The 22,852-nt window shown below is 35.0% G+C and overlaps 1 protein-coding gene across 7 annotated transcripts; it reads left to right on the forward strand.

Moving 5' to 3' along the window:
* On the forward strand, positions 1-22,852 carry LOC114147799 (muscleblind-like protein 2a). 7 transcript variants are annotated; one of them, XM_028022429.1, is made up of 10 exons: positions 1,828-1,958; positions 4,409-4,966; positions 8,338-8,502; positions 8,604-8,810; positions 8,921-9,175; positions 11,666-11,719; positions 12,055-12,211; positions 16,235-16,270; positions 16,840-16,934; positions 18,011-18,110. In XM_028022429.1, the coding sequence occupies exons 2-10, from the start codon at positions 4,793-4,795 to the stop codon at positions 18,023-18,025; spliced, it is 1,158 nt and encodes a 385-aa protein (XP_027878230.1). In that variant the 5' UTR covers positions 1,828-1,958; positions 4,409-4,792; the 3' UTR covers positions 18,026-18,110. The 7 variants fall into 7 exon arrangements, with proteins under 7 accessions (XP_027878229.1, XP_027878232.1, XP_027878234.1 ...); XM_028022428.1 differs by lacking the exons at positions 1,828-1,958; positions 16,840-16,934 and adding an exon at positions 1-238 and having other exon boundaries at positions 18,011-22,852; XM_028022427.1 differs by lacking the exon at positions 16,840-16,934 and having other exon boundaries at positions 18,011-22,852.

Raw genomic sequence — 22,852 nt, forward strand, 5'->3', positions numbered from 1 at the left:
AAATGACGGTCGTACAGTAAGCTGTCAAAAGCTTGTTGCTTAAATCTTTGCAGCGCTGCAAAGTGGTGAAGAAATTAGGTCGGACAAGCTTTAATTCTTGGTGCAGGGCAGGAATTAGACGGACTGTTGAACAGACGCACTGGGGGAACTTGACATCTTGTTTTCCGCTAGTTCAGTCGCCGTTTTGTCCGTGTGTCCTCCTGGCTGCTGCTGCGTGAAATCCTTTCCTAACGATGAGGTAAGCAGATCCTCTCATTAGCGCTGACACAAGCTAATACATATTACAGTTGAGGTATTCCATCGTGTTTCATAGTGACAGTGCTGCATATAGGTTGACAGCTAAGTACAAAAAACATCGTTTTTAGGTGAGGAAAAGGATGCAAATCACTGCTTTCCTTCAACCATCAATCTGTGCTGATGACAAGGTGTGATAGAAAATAGCGTCAGGCAGATGATCGGTTCCCAAAGTTGGGCTCGGGGCCCCACTGGTGGTCGCAAATCGGCATAGGGTGTGAAGATCAAATTCAGAAATCAAGATGTATAACTAAACTGTTTGATGAAAGCTTATTTATGATAAATGTGTTGCAAGAAATTAAAATTGTTCTAAATGCATCAAAACAATGCATTGGTTGTTCAGGCAGTTTTACTCAGTATGTAAGTAAAAAACTTTGAAGTATACGTTTAAATATTTATGGATGTATATGTTAGATTTACTACTCATTCCAGTTTTATCCTAGTCTGCTGTGAATTTATTATTATTACTACTACTATTCGTAGTAGCTGTAGTAGCAGGAGAAGTAGAAGTATTAGTAGCTGTAGTGTTGCTTTTGTGGTGGTTTTTAAAATGTATATCTCTGTACTTCCATTTGATTTTCAATTTTGCTGCTGTAAATTGGGAATTTCCATCTTAATGGAGAAATAATGGAATATTCTGTTCTAAATACTACATTTGTGTACAGTATACAGATTAAAAATCAAGAAATGAAAAGTTGTCTCTTTTTTTTATTGTGCAGCCACTATAACTGCAAATCCAGTGACAGGCACAGTTACCAACTCACCAATAATAACAACTACGCACCTGTTTGCTTGGATTACAAGTGTTTACTTAATCATTAGTTAGATCATAAGTCACTGCCACTGTTAATGTGGGCCTCTGGAGTTTAAAAGGTTTGGGAAAGACAGTGATAGATGATTTAACGAGGTTACAAACTATGTTGTATTTATTTAATTTTTGCTAATTTAAAAAAACTTACAAATGTAGTAGCCATATTTCTAGCCTAGGGAGAACCGTATTATATGTTTGAACTGCTTTGTGGCCTAAGAATAAAACAAAAATCATCCAAAACATGATCAAAGTTTACAGTATGCTTTGAAACAAATTAAAGTTTCAAGACTAGGATTAAAATAATCTGAGGCATTAATGTGGTTTGCTTTTCAAACGTTTATACGTACATAATACATACATATATAAGAGAGCAACACATATGAATCAGTTTCATATGATTTTGACAGTAGTCTAAAAATAAACCTATCTGAAATGAAAGCTTGCCTTTTATAGAGTTGAGTTGAGTTCAGATAAAGTTGTAATTTAGATAGGCTTTAATTAAAATACAGTTTGTGACACATGCCTGGTTGCGAAGTAACTAACTCTAAGAACATATTAGAATATTAAAAATATTCGAGCCAGTGCTTTTTTGTGCTTTCAATGAGTAAATGTGGGACTCCAGTAGTCATACTGAAGGTATAGGTGGATTAGCAGGAAGTTTCCAGTTGCGGATCTGCTGCCACGTTCCTATTGGATGGTTTCAGACTGGGAGGGTCTTTCCAGAGCCCAGCACACAGACAGGAAGGGGGTGGCTGGGAATGTTTTAGTCAGAGCCTGGCAGACAGTTTGTTTTGACTGTTTGGAAAATAAATCCAGTTTTTAGTCTGTGAGTCGGTGGGACAGGAAGGAGAGGGTAAGAGTGTTTAATTGTCATGATTGTAACAACCAAGCAGCTCAAAATATTAATCTAGCTTTCATTATCAGCTTCAGAAAGCAGTTTAGAGCTGCATGGAGTGAGAGAGGCAGTCTTTCTTTGACCCGTTTCCTGACTTGCGCCTAAAGGAATTTGCTGCTGTATGCTTTGGTTTTTCACAGACGGTTGTTAAAAAGAAAGAGGAAAAACATCAGAAGTGTGTCTTAAAGTCTGAGCACGATCTTTTCTTCTGAAGAAGAAGCCAAAGATTTAAATTCATGAATGAATTAACTACCATGATTTTTCACCTCTTTAGTCATTTATCTACTGTACAGATTTAAGATTTAACAGATTTAAGATTGGTTTCTCTTCCTCTTCCAGCATCTGGTGTTTATGTTCCTTGTTACTATCTCTTATCTGCATAAGGCGTGGTGTACTTGGAGTCAGGATTTCTGGCCAGATGTTCATGTAATGTTACTAACAAACATGGACGAGCGCTGCATTTGACCTATGAACTTTAGTGTACAAAGAAAAGTATGTATTGCTGAAATAGATTGGCACAGTAACCAAAAGTTTGGCACACATGTACACCAACTATAGATTAGAGCTCGGAAATATTCACATACTGGTATTGATTAATTGATCCTCATGTCTCTACTCAGCTACATGGTCGAGCAGATAAACAGCTGAGGCTTTGTGCGCGTCATGCAACAAGCTAATGTTTGATGAGGAAGTGTGGCCTAAAAAAATCTGTTGTTATGTAGGTGAAATTTACAGCTTTGTTGTTACATTACAAGTTGAGTTAGAAATGAGAATATCTGTAATCTCTCTCAAAAAATGATTAAATAATGCTGTGAGCAAGATCAAAGAGAAAAAAAATCTTACTGATGTTTAGTTGGATTTTTATAACTACTGTGGTAAACATTTTTTTAATTAGAGAGACACTTTGTGGATGCATAAATTATAGCAGAGTTTAGCATAATTTGAGCGTATTTTGTAGGTGTTTTTGTTTAGGATGGAAAATGTCAAATAAAATTAATTTGGGGTTTAGTTCTGTATGGATTCAATGTTTTAAAAAATAAAATGTTTATTAACTATTATTCCTACATACTAACATAATTTAATTATATCTAATGTATGCCTGAAAAAATGCATACCTCAGACAGGCATCTTTCTGAAGATGTAAAATAATAATAGGTTTGTAAATAAATCTGTTATTGTTAACATTTTACTGAAAATGTCATGTAGAAAATAAATAATACCTTCTGAGTAATCAGTGGAAAAATCTTCCTTTACTTCCTGAATAGATTTTTACAAATTCCCACTGGTGTTTTGATGATTTATCTTTGATGATGATGATCATCAGTTCCATACAAAATCAACAGGGACGTTTTTCTGAGAACAAGGGCAAGTGCCTACAGACTTATTTTCAAATATTTTTGTTAAAAATTTGAACTCCCCATGTTCCAGGTGGAGGGACTAAAGAATGAGAATGCTTTATTCTCAAGCTCAGTATCAGCATCAAGAAATGACCTAATTAAAGCCTGTCTGCTAACATAAAGTAGGCTGACGGTCTCAAAAAGCAATACATCATACACCAATTCAAAGAAAATAATGAATGGATGACATCTGTCAGTCTCTTAAAGTGTCTCAAAGTCATTCCTATGGCCAAGTGCTGCTTTAGTTCTTCATAAACTGGACAATATCTGATCGAATCTGGAAATCTACTCTCTAGCAGAAAATCATTAAGGAAAAGCTTCACACGTTAGTTTGATATCACTATTTGTTTATTGATCTGGAACATTTCAGTGTGAAAGGGGGAAATCTATCTTTTGCCTCATGTCAGATGGGACTAGGAGTGTCACAATCGTAAATTTGGCTGGACAATAAATTGTCCCAGAAGTCATTGCGATCATTTTCAAGTTTCATCATGGTAATGGGATAATAATGCAAGAACACATTCTCAAAGATCAATAAACTTTAAATTCTAATGAACATTTAAGACTGGAGCTGGAATATATTATATATGTCCGAAATAAATAAACAAAACAACTGAAACTACAAACAAAACAAACAAAAAAAGAAGTTTCTGTAAACAAAATTGTCATGCAAATGGAAATTATTGAGCTTGTTTTAAATTTATTATATGATTATTACTAATTCATTTATTGCTTATTAAGACAAACCTAGATAAGACCAATTCTTAGTATCAATTATTCATTGAGTAACTAGTGAGCTATTTCCTTTATTTATTAAGAGAAGGAATATGAAAAATTATTTTTTTTAATTTTACTGTTTCTTAGTAAAACAACAGTGCAAATGAAACAAAACAACCAAATTAAAATCTTTGAAAAGTTTTCAAAATGACCTAAAATAATTAGTTTTAAATAAACATACTGTAACTTTTACTGGAAGGCATTTTACCTTCAACTGTGTTTTTTCCCTTTCAGATCAGCAAAAGAAGTGCCTTTGAGAAGACAACCCCAGTCTGAAGTTGGTTCCCAGTCATAGCTGGCCTATGCTCTGTTTTCAAAAACCAATCTAAGAACTAGCATATGAAATCTCGACAGCAAACCGTTTGGTGCAGGTTTGCACACATTCAGCACCAAGAAGATTACTGAACTTTAGCCATAAGAAGAAGAAACGGAGAGAAGAAAATGACCTAAGAACGTTTTGCTGAAATAACATCTGGATGTGGATTCTTTAAAAAAAAAGAAAAGAACAAAGCTGCATTTACACTTACATGTTGTAATAATTTCCAGCTTTTTTTGTGGGATTTCTTTGAACCGTGAGGTTGACATTTAACATTTACTGTGTGGTGAAACCTCTTGGACATGGCGCTAAATATGTCTTCAGTAAGAGACACCAAATGGCTGACATTGGAAGTCTGTCGCCAGTTTCAGCGGGGAAACTGTTCACGCAGTGATGAGGAATGCAAATTTGCACATCCACCCAAGAGCTGCCAGGTGGAAAATGGAAGAGTCATTGCCTGCTTTGACTCTTTGAAGGTAAGATATATGTCATTGTTTCTTTATTCTAAAGTGAACCTCACCTATAATGGAACAATTTGATTGAAAAAATGTCACAATTAACAGTTTGTTGTATTAAAATTAATGGACATAGTAAATTGTCATGTTGTTAAATATATATGGTCAACATTCACCTATTTGTATGGGGAATTTTACTGCCATAATTCGAGAGCACACATTATAAATAGATAGCGGCACAGGTTGCTACAATTGATGCCACACAGGCACACCCACTAGAAGAAAACAAACCCACCCAGTACAACACTTTCATTCTATTGGCTGAGAGGTTGCCAGGCGAACTTGGAACTTTTTTGTTCCAAGCGGCAGCAGAAAATGATTCGCAAGCATAGTGAGTATTTGAAAGAGAGCAGAAGTTTTTAGTACAAGCATAATAAGTTTTGAGAAGAAAGACATGAAGTCCTGCTTTCAAACTGAAAATGTGTGCTCTCGAATTATGGCAAAAACATTCCCCCATTTATTTGTGTCATGTTTACCTGATATGGCACAGCCACTATTTGCTAATCAATACATTATTTGACTGGATATAATGTGATTCATAGCAACTGCTTTGGTATCAAAACTCACCATTTGAAGTAAAATGAACAAATTTGTTTGCTTTAATATGGAAATGTTTTGATATTAGCAGTAACTTTAACAGTTGCTGAGTTAAATGCACCATTTACAAACTTTGATCTTAAGCAAGATTTAAAGATGTTTCATACTTTATATCTGCTTTTGGTGGCTGTTTTTCCTAGTAGAACGGGATCAATTAGCCTGTTCTATTACATTAAATACAAATTAATTCACAGGTTTTTCATAACAGCAGTTAGATATGTCCACCATATTTATTGACACCTTCTAAAGTTTTGCACAGTCTTCTAATAAATGATTCTTTTAGTGCAGCACTCTGATGTGCATTCCCTCTAAAGCTTTTATTCATTTGAACCTTGTTTACTTAAGTCGGTAAAGATATCTAAGAATGTTTAATTTGTCATCTGACTTCCTGTTTGCATGGGGTATCAAACAGTCATAGAGGTCAACTCCTCTACAGTTATTCAAAATGGGAACAATAAGAGAACATTCCATTGAAGAAAGGAAGATTTATAAGTAAAAAAAAGGCAAAGGAGGTGAGGTAAGATAAAACTATTCCAGGTTTGCTGTCAGAGAACTTCAGGAAAATGAGATTATACTGATCCAATAAAAGATTCAAGCTTCTTTATCAGGGGTGCTAATAAATATGTAGGGTCTTAGTTTACTGCACTGATCAAACGAATGACATTTAATAAGATAAGTAATTCTAATCTTCCCCTTAAAGTTTTAATAACAGAAATAATCCTTTCCATTTTCAGTGTTTATTTTCCCCAGTGAAGATTTCTCAAAGTCCCTCACCGGATAAAGATGCCGACACTTCCAGACACTTAAAATCAAAACCACACTAAATTAGGACACAGTCATCTCAAATATCATGTAAAATTCCAAACAATCAAACAATTTTCCATTAAAAAAGACAAAATACCTGCCGTTTATTATATTTGGTTATATTTAAAAGAATTAATCTTTCATCCAATTGGATTAGCGCCAGTTTATCCTTGCTCCCTTTGCTTGTATGGAGCCGGTTCTGCCTTAATCCACTCTAACACGTTCAGTTGCACGTCCCGTACAGCTTGCTCCTGGGATTATTCTCATGTTGAGTCTCTGCTTGAGCTCTTCCTTTTACCTTTATGAACTGCTCCATGTGCCCTTATAGTCGAGAGGCTGAAAGCATTAACAGAAAGTATAGATCCCTTATTTTGTTATCTGAAAGGGGGAATTAATACTTAAATTATTTTAAACATATCTGTAAATGTAGCCACAAAGTTTTTTCTTTTTGTGACATAATTTTGTCATGTACTCTTTGTGTTTAAAAGAGTTTTTGTACGTTATGTTAATTCTTCTTAATATTAGCTTTAGATAAAAAAAAATTTTGTGGAGCGGAGTCCATTGATTTTAAGTCCGTAGAGCAAATTACTATAAAGGACTATCTCACTGGATACTTTACTTTGGCTTCTTTAGGTAGCAAGGTGTTCTTGCTGCTGTAAGAATACTCAAGGTATGATTTTCTTCACCACGTTAAACTTTTGAACTTGAGTTATGAACCACTGACTCCTATAGATTTACTGAGGGAAGCTGTAGCGCTTGAATTTGCACTGACCAAGTGAAGGAATGTATTATTAAGTGAAGATTTCTTTTAAGCCACTGAGTCTAAGCTTTGAAATTTGGTTTTGAGGGAAGATAAATAATATTAAACCACCACATTTTTTCATAATAATCATCTTTGACTACCCAGGAAGATGTTTTTACCTATACTTTTTCTAATGTTTAAGTATCTTCATCATGCTATGGCCATATAATTTGTTAAATTCCAGGCAATTACTATTGATGCTGCACAAATGTGTCCTAACAGACCCAACTTGCTGTAAGAGGAATGTGCTCAGGCTTTGATATTTGACTCATTGGTATCTCATGACTTGTCAGAGTTGTTGATGCGCAAAACCTATCCTGTTGCTTTGATGACTTTACACTTCAGCCTTAGGAGATGCATCGAGGCATTTAAAAGGCATCTGCTTAAAACTATTATGTAAACTCAAACTGAGAAAAAAAATTGAATTTAACATTTTATATCTATATTAAAAATAACATCTCAGACAAATTTGGCTGCTCTACATTAGTGGAAAAGAAGACTGAATGTATCCAACCAAATAAACAGGCAAAGTTTAGGAAGCCTTTCTGTGTCTATTTATGTCATTAATGTTAATGTTAACATGCTCTGCCCAATTATTTTCTAATATGGTGAAATGTTAGATTTGCGGGGCATAAATTACATGTTAAAGGATCAGGCAGGTTGAACAAGAATGTACGCAAAGTGGCACATGATTGGATACTTTTGTCAAGAAAATATTGATGCAACATGTGACACAACTCAATGAAAAGTTGGAATATGAGAGTTTCAGGGACCTACAACATTTTTCTTTGGATCAGAAATATTTCTGAAACTTACCACTGAGATAGTAGTTGTGAAATATTTAAAACATTCAGTTTTTGTCCTTAAATAAAGCTGCTCTACAATTTTATTAGTCATATTGCTATAATGCCTGACATGATGTATTGCTTAGTTATGAAACAGTTATAATTGAAGCATATTTTTATACCATTAAGTAAAATGGGTGATGCTTTTATACAAGCGTATTTTAAATGTGTTGTTTCTTTTGTCAAAGATCAATAGTTGTATTCATAACAAGATGAATTCAAATGGAAGTTTGACAGCTTCTGTGTTTAATTTTAATTTCTTTCTGGGTTTTCTCACAATGTAGGGCAGATGCTCAAGAGAAAACTGCAAGTATCTCCATCCTCCTTCTCATCTGAAAACCCAGTTGGAGATAAATGGGCGCAACAACCTTATCCAGCAGAAGACAGCTGCTGCTGTGCTTGCTCAGCAGATGCAGCTGATGATCCCTGGACCAAGTCTGCAGCCTATGGTGAGATCCTTAGAATGACTCAGCAACAACTTACTTTTATTTCGTGACTAAAATGTAACACAGGTCCTCTCTCCTCGTTGTCAACATCTTCTGCTCCACAGGGACTTGGCACTAATACCAGTCTTGGTTACGGGTCATATATCACCCCTTTGAACCATGGAATGAGTCTCATTCCCTCAGACATCCTCTCCAGCACCCCAGTTCTTGTCCCTGGCAGCTCAGCTGTCACGGTCCAGTGTTCCTCCTCCTCCTCTTCCTCATCTTCTTCTTCTCCATCACAGAAGCTACCGCGTGCAGACAAATTAGAGGTATTAAAAGCTCCAGGAAATTTAATTTAACATAAAAACACATTAATACTTCTGGGGCTCATAATGGGCTGCAGCTAAACTCCTTTCTCTGTCTTAATAACTTCTTTCAGGTGTGCCGGGAGTTTCAGCGGGGTAACTGCTCGAGAGGGGAGACAGATTGCCGCTTTGCTCATCCCACTGACAGCCCAATGATTGACACCACTGATAATACAGTCACTGTTTGCATGGACTACATCAAGAGCCGCTGCTCCAGGGAGAAGTGCAAGTATTTTCACCCGCCTGCACACTTGCAGGCCAAAATCAAATCCAGTCAACAACAAGTCAGTCAGACCGGGGTGGCAGGCCAGGCCACAGCTGCAGCCATGGTAAGACAGAGCCTTATGCTCCTTGTGACTCTTAAGTAATTAAGTTCATCAGTCGCCTCCACACTGTGACAGAATATAGGCTGTGTCTCAGCCAGCGAGATCCGGTAGTTCAAGCAGAGAAAATCTGAATTGAAAATCTTTTTGCAATTGATATATGAATTTCCTGCTGCATAGTGCTATAAAACATGACCGTTATATACTGCATTATTGTTAACATCTTCCAATATGCCATCAGACAGCCTCACTTGCACAATTTACACAGTATGCTCTACTATATTCTGTTAACTGAGAAATACAGTATGTTCACATATAAAACAAGACAAAAAGGAATTTGTTGCATATGTTTAAATAATAGAACAGCCAATATTTACATATAACACAAATCAAATGTAAGCAAAAAAGCTTTGAAAAACCTAAAATATGTCAGTATTCTCTATAGAGATAATGATAAGCACATGCACATCACAGAAGTCAAAAGTACTCTTTGTTATGTTCATATGGGACCAGTTAGGTCAAATTGTTTACACGGTTTAAATTTTGTTCTCAGTAGATGTTTGTTGAAATCTGATCTGTAGCATCTGCAAAAGTATTCACTGCTAAAAAAAATAAATTAAAATATAACATCTTGCATGTTACTAAAATTAGTCTGTTTATAAAACATCAAAAATATTCAACATACTTGAATAGAAAAATTGAATTTTGACTGAAATCATTGTTTTGTGTTTCTGCAGGTGTATCTTATTGGCAGAATTGATGAAAATATGCAGCGCCTTTCAAAAGCAATAACACTCATTAAACATTTTCACATTTTAGCCTGTTATCTTCTAACTTAAAAGTATTTTATAATTTTTATGTGATAGGCCAACCAAATGTGTAATAAAATTATAAACTGGAAATAAAAGGATAGATTTTCAGAAAATCCATTTGCATTTTTATCTATAGTAAGGATTTACTGTCCTTAAAATGTGGACTTTGTTGCCATTTCATTATGTCAACCTTTCCTGATCTCTCTTTGAATTTCTTCTATTCCCCATAAGCCAAAGAAAGTTTTAATATTTTTTCATGAGTTACAAAAACATCAAGTTGTAAAGAAACCTTATAGTGAAGGAATTATTGTTTCTGTCATACAAAAGAAAACAGTGTTTTCTCTTTACATTGGTGAATAAGAAAAATCACATAGCAGCATTTCCTAGGCCTAAAGAAGAATCACTTTTGTTGCAGAAGATACCGTGGAACCATGATTGGATATAATAACAGCTTTCCAGTATAATAACAGATACTTTGTTTTCCATCGCAATGCTAAATTTAGAGCATGTGTATTTCTTCAGAGCCATCTGCAAAGGCTTAGTCAGTACAGTCATGTAGTGTACGGTGGATCCTAACAGTAAACACACTTCTCCTAAATCCCAGTTTTTTATGTAAGCAACCTGTCTAAACTTTTTACTTGATTTTTCTTAAAGGTAAAAAACTATTTGCACAAACTTCAGCAAAAATGCACATTTTGGTTGATTTTTTTATTATTCACTCTTTCTGAGTTCAGATCTGCCTCATAATAGTGAGTCAGACTATCCAGGAATGTGGTATTTTTCTAACATTTCTAATTTGCATTTTTGTAATCTAAAGCTAAAGTTACAAAGAACCAAAAGGGTCTATTTGCATGAACGTATTAGTCAGGAGAAGAGTGCAGATGATTCCAAGATAATATATGACAAATACAAGAGTTTGTGTAGTTTTTCAAAGCAATGAGACACTAAAGAGCTGTCTTGTTTTGGTTCAGTGTCATCATTATGCATATATTTGCTATATTTTTTAATAGACTTCATTTTTTACTCTCAAAAGCATTTGTATTCTTTTATGTAATAGATATGTAAAGGAGGCATCCATCATTCCACCCAAAACCTTGCAGTAAATGCAGTAAATGGAGCTCCACTCTGTGTTTTATGACGCTGGATGCATGTTTCATCTGTTGATTTGTGGCACTTCTTTGGGCTGGCTCTCATAAAACCAAGTCATCTTTCATTTAACAGTAACATTTTCAGTGCCTGCTGTGTTTTTCATTTATTTCCCTCTTTCAGAGCCATATGATTGGCATAATAAAACTTTGCTATTTGTGCAAAGCTCCACTAATTTTACTACATTTTGATTATATTAACCTCCCTTGAGCTCATCTAGTGAAATCTAGCAAGTGCATTTTGAGGGTATATGTATTTACACATAATCATAGTAAATCTTTGCTAAATCTACTTATTAAATTAATTGACTTAGTGTTTTTTAATCATTTAATTACCCTAGAATATGTTTTTGTTACTGTGCATGAATATTTATGTGGTATACTGCATTCAGATTATTTTGTTTTTGTTTCCCCCCTCCTCTCACCTTCCCACAATGCTGTCCTCCATGATGCACCTCTTCTTGCTGTTACCTGTATGTTAATGCGCTTGAACCCCATTGGCCCACTGCCATCATGTGCTCGCTGCCTGCTATTAAAAGACTCAGTCGACCGCCAAAGCAATGAAGCGACCCCTCGAGGCAGCTGTAGACCTGGTACTTTTCACCTTTTGCTTTGCATGTAGCTGTTGTGTCATTGAAAGAAACTTTTTTTATTTTTCTCATTTGTGATTTGCAGCTTCTACATGTAGCATCTTATCTGTGCACAGCCACCATCAGTAAATGCTTAAACTACCAAATTTGTTCTTTGTTTTTGTTAATATTTTATTCTCATCTTAACTAGAGGCTTCAACTGTGGTTGTTTTTCCCCATCTTTTATTATTGTTTTAAATATAAATATGAACTCTTTAGCAATTTAAGAACAGGCATTATAGTTGAACACAATGAGAGAGGATTTATAAGGCTTCATGTGTCTTTCTGTCCCTTTTCAGGCCTTCCCACCCAGCATCCTGCAGCCCCTACCAAAGAGACCAGCCCTTGAGAAGAGCAGCTGGGCCAGCACTCTCCTTTCACCCAGTTTATTGCACTACCAGCAGGCTCTGGCTAATTCACAGTTACAGCAGGCTACAGCAGCATTTTATCCTGCAGGTGAGCTTTTTATCAGAGACGTTAATACAACTTTTATTAACTTGCTTTATATGCAGTGCCTTGCAAATTTCATATGTTAAATCTTTTCACAGTTTGGAACATTGCAAACACAATCTTTAAAGTGTATTATTTTGATTTTATGTGACAAATCAACACATTAGTGTGTCACAAGCATGGTATGAGTTTTATTCCAGCTCAGTCAGATTGGATGGGAGCATTTTTCCACAGATATTCAGATAGTTCAGAAGGTCTGCGCTTTGGTTTGGCTAGGACATGTATTTGATCTAAACTATCCTACTTGTAAGTCTAACTGAATGTCTGACCAGCTTTCCATCCTAATTAAATAAGAGGATCCCCAAACCTTGATTGTGTTTACTGGGATTGGTGTGCTCACAGTGATGTGTATTGCTTGTTTTCTGCCATTTGGTTCATATTCCAATTGAGCCAAAACAAATATCAATATTTGTCTGATATAGCTAAATCAGATTCTTCGACGTGTTTGCTCTGTCCCCTGCCCATGCGACTTCTTTATAAAGGACAGATTTTGATTTCTCTCTGTAGATTTTTACACCTGAGCTGTGAATCTCTGCAACTCCTTCAGAATTGCCATGAACCTCTTGATTGCTTCTATGAAAAATCCTCTCTCTTCTGGCCAGTCATTTTTAGTCGACCGGCATGTCTTGCTAGGTTTACATTAGGACTGCACAATATTATGAAAGCAAGAAATTGCCATTTTTATTTACATATTTAACTAATATTATTTTTTCCAACTAAAATATAAGTCATTAATATCAGCACAAGATTTAGGCATCAAGGGCTTTGAAAGTCTTTCCATCGGATCATATGTAATCTTGGCTTCCAGAATATGAATACATATAATAGTACAGCAAATTTGCATTCAACATATCCTTTGCAATGGCAATGCTGCTCAAATTAAACCTGTAATGACATCTGAGATTCAATATATTTGGTGTCATGCAATAGTAATTTTTCATGATGGACTGAACAGAGAGCTGTGAGATGCTTAAAGCTTGAGCTATTGTTTTGAAACGTAACCTTGCTTTAACCTTTCCATAACTTAATCTAACTTAGCTAATCTTTGATCTTCAAGATGCTGTTTGACTATTATACACCAGGCAAACATGTAAAGCCTTCATTCTGTATTTTTTTTTATTGAGATTAAATTATATAGAAAGTCTGTTTATTAATTTAACTCCTGAAATTGATCAAAGTCACATCCGACTGATTTGATTTAATTTTAATTTTTGAAACAGTTGACTGCTCTGGATTGCTTGCTACACCTTGATTTTATTTTTTTTAATGAATAATTTGCAACACCTCATATCATTTTTTCTTCTACACCACAATTATGTGCTGCTAGTGTTGCTCACATAAAATCCCAGGTCGATACAGTGACTATTGAAGGCACTGTGTATCTCATTTCTGGACTTCAGTGATTCCATGTCAAAAACACTTTATGTGGTCTTTCAAACCTAAGAATGCATCTGCAGGTCATATTGGTAATAAAGGGGTCTAATATATCAAGGTTTAAGTTTTTGATTTAAAAAAAAGATTAAGGTTTGATTAAGTTTTTAATTTAAATATTTTTTTTATTTGTCAAATTAAAGAAACAAATCATGAGTTTTATTAGCATTTGCTATTATTTCAATAGGCCTTTTTCTGAGCAAAAGATTTAACTTCAGACACTTTATTTTTATTTTATGTCATATGATAAAGTACCAAGTGCAACTTTCCAATAAAATCACTTTAAAGTTCACTTTGGTAGCCCCAGGTTATAGAAACAAAGATTTTTATTAACAAAAATCAATACTTCGATGAAGTAGCAAAACCAGTAGCCTTTGCTATATGGAAGAAAAAATGGCAAGAGGCAGAGCCAAGTGAATAAGCTGTCATTTTTCTATTAAATCCAAAAAATATTGACTAAAGTTGTTGCTGCAGCAGCCTGTCATCTATGTTATAAGTTACATCTGCAGGATGTCAGAAGGGATTGTTGTTTTGTGTTTCACCTTCTCAATCTCTGCAACTCTTTTTCCAAAAGAGGAAAAAATACTCTTGTTTTCCATAATGTTTGATTTCTTTTTCCCATTGAACATTAAAAATTAATTACTCTAAGATATTTATTTTAATATGAAAGCCAGTGATAAAAATATGGGGAACATTTCATGTGATATTAACTGAGTAAACATCCAAAGTCAGTTTGTAAAAAAACTAAATGTACTCAAACAGACATCAGGATGGCATTAGCAGTGCAGTCTATCCAATAATGTAATCCAATGCTGTTTAAAAGTAGATATTTAGTAGTTTGTTCCCTTGGATTATGTAGAGTATGTGTTCGTGCAATGCCAAGGAGAAATGCCATTAGCGGTGATCTCAGAGAATCAAATGGTGCCACCCCTCCATCTGGAAAGGTAATAAGCATTCATCACAGGTGGCTATCATCCCAGTAGTTTATGTTTCATTAGGTTTACCCCAATGTCAAACTGTGCAGTCCCCATTGAAAGTGTATTAAAACCAAAAATGTGGGCGTGCCGTGGTGGCGTAGGGGATAGCGCGACCCATGTTTGGAGGCCTTAAGTCCTCGACGCGGCCGTCGCGGGTTCGACTCCCGGACCGCATGTCTTCCCCTCTCTCCTTCCCCCTTTCCTGTCAGGTTACTTTCATATATGGGACACCAGAACCCACAAAAGACCTCCTAGAGGAGAGAAAAAAAACAAGAAATGTGCATCTCAGCCATGCCTTTTGATTAGTTCAGAACAAAGTATACAACATAGCAGTCTGGGCTTGCAATATTACTTCAAAAACAGACCAAAAGACCATTAAGTGGGTAAAAAAAGGACCTGGACTTATGAAAAGCTGGTAAATAAATACACAGTTTAGCTAAGAAAGGTGACAAAAACCCACTCTGAGTCTTTTTTGGTGGTTTCTTATTGGTCTTAAGGGTTTTTTCTATTAAAGTCTTTTTACAAACATCCACATATTCTGGGATGTTTAATGGAAATCTAGAGTAAATTATAGTAGGTCTGCAATATAGTATTTTTTTTTCTGTTATTAAGGAACAGTACCATCATCAAAGTCATCAAAGTTTGTTTTATTGCTGTGAGGACATGATGACTCTTGTTTGCTTTTGGAGCCAACAGCAGAATATTTGGCATTTTTAGCTGGCAGCCAGGAGGATTTAGTTGAAAGTAATATGCAGGGTTCACCAAATCGCTATAAAAGGAAAATATGAAGCACCTAAAATGTTTGTATTTCTGTGTTACTTTGATATTCTTCATATGAATGGTTCTGACTACAACAATGGAAATATTATTAGTGCCTGATCCGGATATATTAACAATTACTGGTGCAAACCATTCTGTTTGGTTTTACTTAGTTTGAACATGGTGATCAGAAATCTGTATGCTCAATTGAACACAATAATTAGGACATGAATAATCAGACTTTTCTCATTATGTTGCTAATTATTGCTAACAACTCAAACCAATAGCATGGCTTCTGTGGATTCAAACCGTAAAAGAGCATTTTCAGATATGGTCATTAAGCAATATGACTGGTTTAATGTGATACTAATAAAAGTAAAACTGTTCATTTCTGTAACTTTAACTTGATGCTCTCATCCCTCACATTGGATATTGAACTGTTGGCTGAGATTCAAGAAACCCAGATCTAAGAACTTGTTCAAAACACATCTTATGTAACATAATATACAAGTAAACACATTTGGTTTGGTGACATGGAAAACTGAGCTGCAGAGGGATGCTACTTAAATAAATGTGCATACAGAAGATTTTAAGCTAAGGAAACTTGAAATATATTGGAAATGTTGGAAATGAGATCACCAAAAATGTATTTGGATGTTTTATTTACAGCATGACAAATAAAACACATAAATACATAAACTGTATTTCCTATGCTTTCTTGTTCACTAAACTATGCCAGTGTAAACTGATGTTAATGTGTTGGTCAAACTAAGTTTGTTATTCCCATTTTGTAATCACACAGGTTCTGTCTTGTGCATGACTCCTGCTAACAACATTGGTATGTTATTTCATCTTCTTCAAACTGTGTTTTCCAGTCCACAGATAGCCTAAAGATTAAATAATTTGTTTACAGCACCAGAAAACCAAAATGTCATTGTGTATTGAAATACGAGTTCTTGTGGCACATTTTTGTGCTTTTCTGAAGATAAAATGTTGTGTATAAAATTTCCTCTTTTATTTCAAATGGTTATTTTTGAAACTCCATCACTGTTTGTAGGTTTTCTATGCTCTACTGGGAAGAATTAGGAAATTTGTTCAGCATTCCTGACATTTAAAAGTTTTAAATTCTTAAGTCTTTTTATATATATAAATATCTGTGCACTTGTGGTATTTGTCAATTTCTGAGCAAATTTCCTAATTAGATTTCTTATTAGCGCTCCTTTTATGTTTTCCCTTGCTCTCTTGCTTTGCCGTGTGATCACATGCCATCTGCTGGTCTAACCCAATGATGGCTTGCTGCTACTGTCATTGTATATTTGCTTGGCCAGAGAACGAGAAACATTGCTATGGTTACCATAACGCTCCACCTCCCTTTTCATTGCTTCCATGGTTCCCCTCCTGAAAAAGTCCCCATGATGTACAGTGCTACGCCTGCTACTGTCTCTGCAGCAGCCACTCCTGCCACAAGTGTCCCCTACGCAGCAACAGCACCAGCCAATCAGGTTTGCTCCTTTTTAAAGCTTTCTGTGGTAAATCCTTGAGCTCTGTATCAGTGCTTCATCTTTAAATCAGGGGAGTTGCTTCATCAGCATTGGGATGCCATGCTTGCTTTACAGCCAGAAAGCTTTGTATACCTGTAGACCTTCAGCAGAACTGCTAGGCTGCATTTCATTCCTTTCCCTTACTATAGACAACACCTCTTAAGAAATCTTAACAGTGTTGTATTTATTTTTTATTGCATGTTTTGTGCTTTGTTCATTGTTGTCTTTTTACGACTTAAACAGTAGCAACAGATTATATTAATAAGTAAATGTTCTGTTTGAGAGCATGATGTGTTTATTACATTTTGACTGAGATTTATTTATGACTCCTGCAGTAACTTTGAAGCCAAAAAGAATAACAGTATTTTAGTCCTTCTTTTTACTCAAAATCTTATTTAATGTGCAGTTAGAGACAGAAATTTACACACACTCATCAACAGCATTGATGTCGTATTATATTTTTAGTTTTAATGACACATTTTAACAGTTATTTGTTTTCGGTGGACAGACACAACATAAAACACATTATTATTCAAAAATAAGATATTAGAGCACAAGTAGGACTTTATTGCCATTTTTCTCTGACCAACGAAAGTTGTATTGTACATCCTACAAACAGGGTCCATATACATACACCCACACTGACCCATAGTCTATACATGTTCAAAACGACCATTCAAAACTAGTTTGGATCATCATTGTGTTTCACAATCTTTTAAACTGGTGTCATAGTCAATATATTTTACTTCTATTTATTTCTCCCAACTTTTTTCAACCTCAATAAATTTGTGGAATAAATACTGTGAAAATAATTGCCTTTAAGTTTGTGCTGCAGATTAAGGCAAACAGCTCTTTGAAACAGGCTTTTTCTTTACTTTGGTTCAGGGTACAGTTGTAAAATGCAGGACTTTTTTTGTTGTTAAATATAGCAAACTGTATCACATGGATGTTGAGGAACATTTAAAAAGTGTTTTGCTGCTAAAAAAAACATATTTAAAAACCTGTTGTGTGAAACTATTCTTCTGCTTTTGAAACAGATCATCCTCAAGTAACCATCAGAAACAGACGTCAGTGCCACGTCGCAGCAGTTAAAGGTCCTTTACAACCTCAGTACAAACAGTCTACTAGCATCACACACAGCATACAACAACCTGCATGTTAATAATGTTGCTACTGAAATTAGGGTTACTTTACATTATAGAAGCTTTGCTGTAAGTGCACGCTTTTGCGCCTGTGTTAAATGCATTTTCAATAATTTGCGTGATTCGTTGCCCCCCTTTGCCGGTTCTGTTGAAGTCAAGGATGAAAGTATTTTGTCTCATTATACACATTGTACAGTAACCTGGTCTGTTGAAAAGGCATTTCTGAACAATTGCAAATAGAAAAGTCACAAACAGCAGACAAAACAGTATAAATACAATATAAAAATCTTCTTTTGAACTAATCTCAACACTTGTAAACCATTTAAGTATGTAGATATTTATGGTTGAAAACATTGAGTTTGGTCACAGAAATTTCAGGTTGGTCCTATATTGCAGATTGTTTTTATCTTCTTGAATGTGCTATATAATTAAAGTTTTTTTTTTTAATGACAATTTCATAGTGCCAGATTTAAATATATTTAACAAACCAGTGGAAAGCACTTATTCTAACTTTTAACCTCATGTTGTGTAAAATGATAACTGGCTTATGGACATCCCTTTAAAATGCTCAGAGAGATCCCCAGAGAACTGGATCAGTGCTCCACCTTCTGGTGTGCCTTTGCATTGCATAGACAGGCTCTATGCTGAGAGGAAATGCTGTATAATTCATCTGATGTCAAATAGCAGACCCACTCATAAAACGTTATGTCCTTTTAACAATATAAACTTCATATTACAAGTCAGATGATTAGAAGATATGGTTTAAACTATAGGAAGAGCGGCTACAGACATGAAAGATTGCTAGGAATACAACTGCTAATATTTAAACTAAAATTGTTGTGTGAACATTGTCAGAACTGTTTTGTTTGAATGTTATAAGTGCCTAAACAATCGTAGGTAGAAATGCAAAACACAGTCCTTATTTTCACAAAGTATAGAAGTTACTTTCTCTGAACTTAGATTTTATTTTGAGTGTCTGGAACTTTCCTGAATCTTATTAGTTACTTTCTCAAACTTACTGAGTTCCTACAGAAAAGGAGCAGCATTTTGAAGTGACTTGTAACTTCTTTTGTACTTACTATGTTTTAAATCAGTCCAAGTACCTTGCAGGTACCCAGATACAACCCACCTCATAATATACCCTGTCTCATGAAAATATTCAGTATGTTCCAGGAAAGTACCTAGCAAGTTTTGTGTAGGTTCCTGAAAAGAGAACTTGGTAAGTTCTAGGAAAGTTCCACAGGGTACCTGGTAAAATCCAGAAAGGTTCCACGAAAGTTCCAGGAAAATACCTGGTAGGACCTGGAAAAGTTCCAGGAAAGTGTCAAGTTTTAGGAAAGGATGACCTCTACGTTCCTGAAAAGTAACCTCTAAATCCAGTGAAGTGCAGGCTGTATTTTATAGTGCTACTGAATTGTACATGCAATGACATCTGAGAATACTTCAACGGTTTTTGTGAAAATCACTTCAGTAATCTACTAATTAAGTCACTGATGTTTGAGATCGATTTCCATGCGTAGTTTGCAGTGCAATGTCAGTGCTTTAGTATTTTCTCGAAATTCAGATAAGGTTTTGTCCTTGAATAAATTTCTCACCGATGTTCAAACAGGTGTGTACTGTGCATAGGACCTAATATCCAGGTTTAAAATTATATTGTTAAAAACTATGTTAAAATACTTTTTGGTTTGATAGAATTTCAGAAGTAAAAATTGTTTTGGTGAAATGTATTTGTGTGGTTAAACCATCACAGCAGCCAGACTGACATTTGTTTCTTTTAAGAGAATCATTTCTCTCTTGTATATTTGTATTTTCTATTCCATCTTTTAGTTCTGGTTCTTACAAACTTTTGACGATTCTGCATTTGTTCACCATCCTTGAATCATTTTACACTTCATTAGTTAATACTAAAATAATTACATATGGATATTTTGCTAGCTTAGGACACTTAAAATGTATTCTATTATATTTTATGATGAATGTATTTTATTAAACTGACTTTTAATCTGTTCAGTTCCTTTAAACACCTTGACTTGTAGTTTTAGCCTATTAAAATAAAAGAATCAGGATAAAGAAGAAACTGAAAACATTCAGTCCTTGCCACTGCCTTGTTACCTGTAAGAGACAATGAATGTCTGTATAAACAAGGCTGTTAAGTTGCTTATGTGCAGAAGTGCATTGTACCACTTGTACAAAGATCTGAAACTAAAACAGCTTGTGATTTAATGATACTATTCAGATTGTTTGCATAGCACTTTCTTTTTAAATGTTACAAAGTGCTTCACTGAGTTTTTATTTTCTTGAAATAAAAACTCAGTTTTTATTTCAAAAAACTGAGTTTTGTTCAGAAAGATCTTCACAAGATTAGAATAATAAAATGTGTAATAAAGAAATTAAGATATTTAATTGGATGTCAGGAATTAAAGCAATTGAAAACTTTGCAAAATTATGCACATCCCTTGAAATTTTTTAATTTTCTTTTACTTTAAAGCCACAAACTTTAGTATTTTATAGGTATTTATTTAATAAACAAAGACAAAGTGAGCACAAAAGGATACATGATTTTGATTTGTTTTAACATAAGATCAAAAACATATGGAAAGCAGTTGTTTTTAAGCTCTGATACGCCTAAAGAAAACGTAACAGTAACAATTAGGCCTCATAAGTTTCATATTTTTTGGATCTGCAAAGACCTCAGTGGGAGAATCTTGACAACACAATTGCTAATGTTTCACTTTTCAAATCTGGCCTTCATGGAAGAGTGCCGAAAAGTGGAAAGACATAAAAAGTACAGCTTGAAGTTTGTTACAAGGCAAGTATGGCACATAGCTAAAATGTGGAAGAATGCACTTTGGTCAGATGAGAAAAAAAATTAACCATTTGACTTATGTCCAAAGTTGTATGTGTGGCAGAAAACCGAAGTCCTCCATGAAATACTTCAAGCCATACTGTGACACCTTTTGGTTGTCTATAGGCTAAAAAGACCAGAAGCATGTTTGGGGCTGCAGTCCACTCAATACTAATACACCCCTGGGATACAGCAGAAAATTGTCACAGCTCGGTATCGGCTGACATATGTAGGAGTGAGCCAGCTTTCTGACTCAAAGGGTGATGTAGCGATTTACTGCAATCGTGCATCACTTCACTCACATCATTTCTTGGTATTAACACACCCTGGAGGGTTTGTGCTGGAGAGGGGATAGATCACTGGCTGTCAGTCAAGGGTAGATTCTTCAGTACCATTTATGCATGAAAAAGGACAAAACTGGTAATGTGTTCAAATGCTTAGAACGGAATATGTTGGACAATCATTTTCCTCTTGTTTTTCAAAAGCTACGTTCTTAACTTGATTTGTGATTTAAGAACAGTGGTTTACTGTGGTTTACAAAATAATTAAATAAAATAAAATAAAAGGATTCTAACTTACCATATTGCCCTGAACATGCAGTTCAGTGCAATACTGCTTGTGAAACATTGTCATGGCAGCATTAACCTGGGAGGATGCTGGTCTGAGTTCAAATGAAGATGCAATGAACTAGATAGAGGGTAATCCTGGAAGAAACGCTGTTGGATGCTGGAAAGGGTTTGAGATTAAAGTTGAGTTCACGTTCTAGCAGGATGTAGTAGCTTTCAACATACAGCCAGAGCTACAGCCAAGTGATTATCGCAAGATTCATGTGTCCCAGTCAAAGTCCAGACTTAAATCTACTTGAAAATCTGCAGCACTTCACAATTATGCCCTACTTTGTCTTTGTCTCTTACATAAAATCCATTAAAATACTATAAAGTTTGTACTGGTAATGCAACAAAGGTAAATACTATTGGAAGGAACTGTATGTAAATTTATTTACAGAACTAACAATTTACAGTGGAACAAAACACTAAAACGTTTTGCATACGTAGCCAAATTAGCTATCCCAAGACCTTACTAGTGTCTTTAAAAGTAAAAATAAAATATACCCATCCCTTTTAATTGAGAATCTCAAATCTTATATAAAGTCCCTGATGCCTCTAATGCTAGCTGTGAATGCATTTCGTACACACTGCTCTATTTAATGCTGAAACATTAATACTTCAGCAGCTGTATTCAGTTTTAAAGTATGATTGCTTTAAACTTCAGTTTGTCACTAGCTGTGGATATGAGATTCTTTTTTTTTTATTTAGCTTTCAACTGTAAAGCATATTTCTGAATATTTGTGTTACTTTTACGGACTAAGAGCTTAGTAGGAGGAGCATGAGGCCGTTTTAGAGTTGGATATTTAAGACATGAGGATTTGGACATTAAGAATGTTCAGTCTTACTGAAAGAAACACCTCTCTTCAGCACTTTGGCAACTGTCAAATGACTAAGATGATTTCTTTGTGATATTTGCCTTATCTTTGATCTATCCTGAGTTTGTATTTGTTCTGAAACTATTGCATTGTTCAGTGAAAATAAAGTTGACAGATGTTTTTGTTAATATTCAATAAGTTTAGAGTTGTGGTTGCAGATTGTATGACGAACCCAAATGACATGCTGACATGCCTGACGTTTATTTGATTGATCAGCCTGGCAATGTGTATGATTCATTTAAAGAGTTAGCCATCTCTTAAAGCAGCCATTCTGCTGAAATCAGGTTGCATCCTGGTGGGAGCTGTTTGTGCATAATAATACATTTCATGTGGACAGTTTTGTTCATGTAAATTCAAAATTGTGTAAAATTTGAGATATTGCAAATAAAGTAATGTCATATACATGCAA

The sequence above is a fragment of the Xiphophorus couchianus genome, chromosome 7 (genome assembly GCF_001444195.1).
Source record: "Xiphophorus couchianus chromosome 7, X_couchianus-1.0, whole genome shotgun sequence".
NCBI classification, from domain to species: Eukaryota; Metazoa; Chordata; class Actinopteri; order Cyprinodontiformes; family Poeciliidae; genus Xiphophorus; species Xiphophorus couchianus.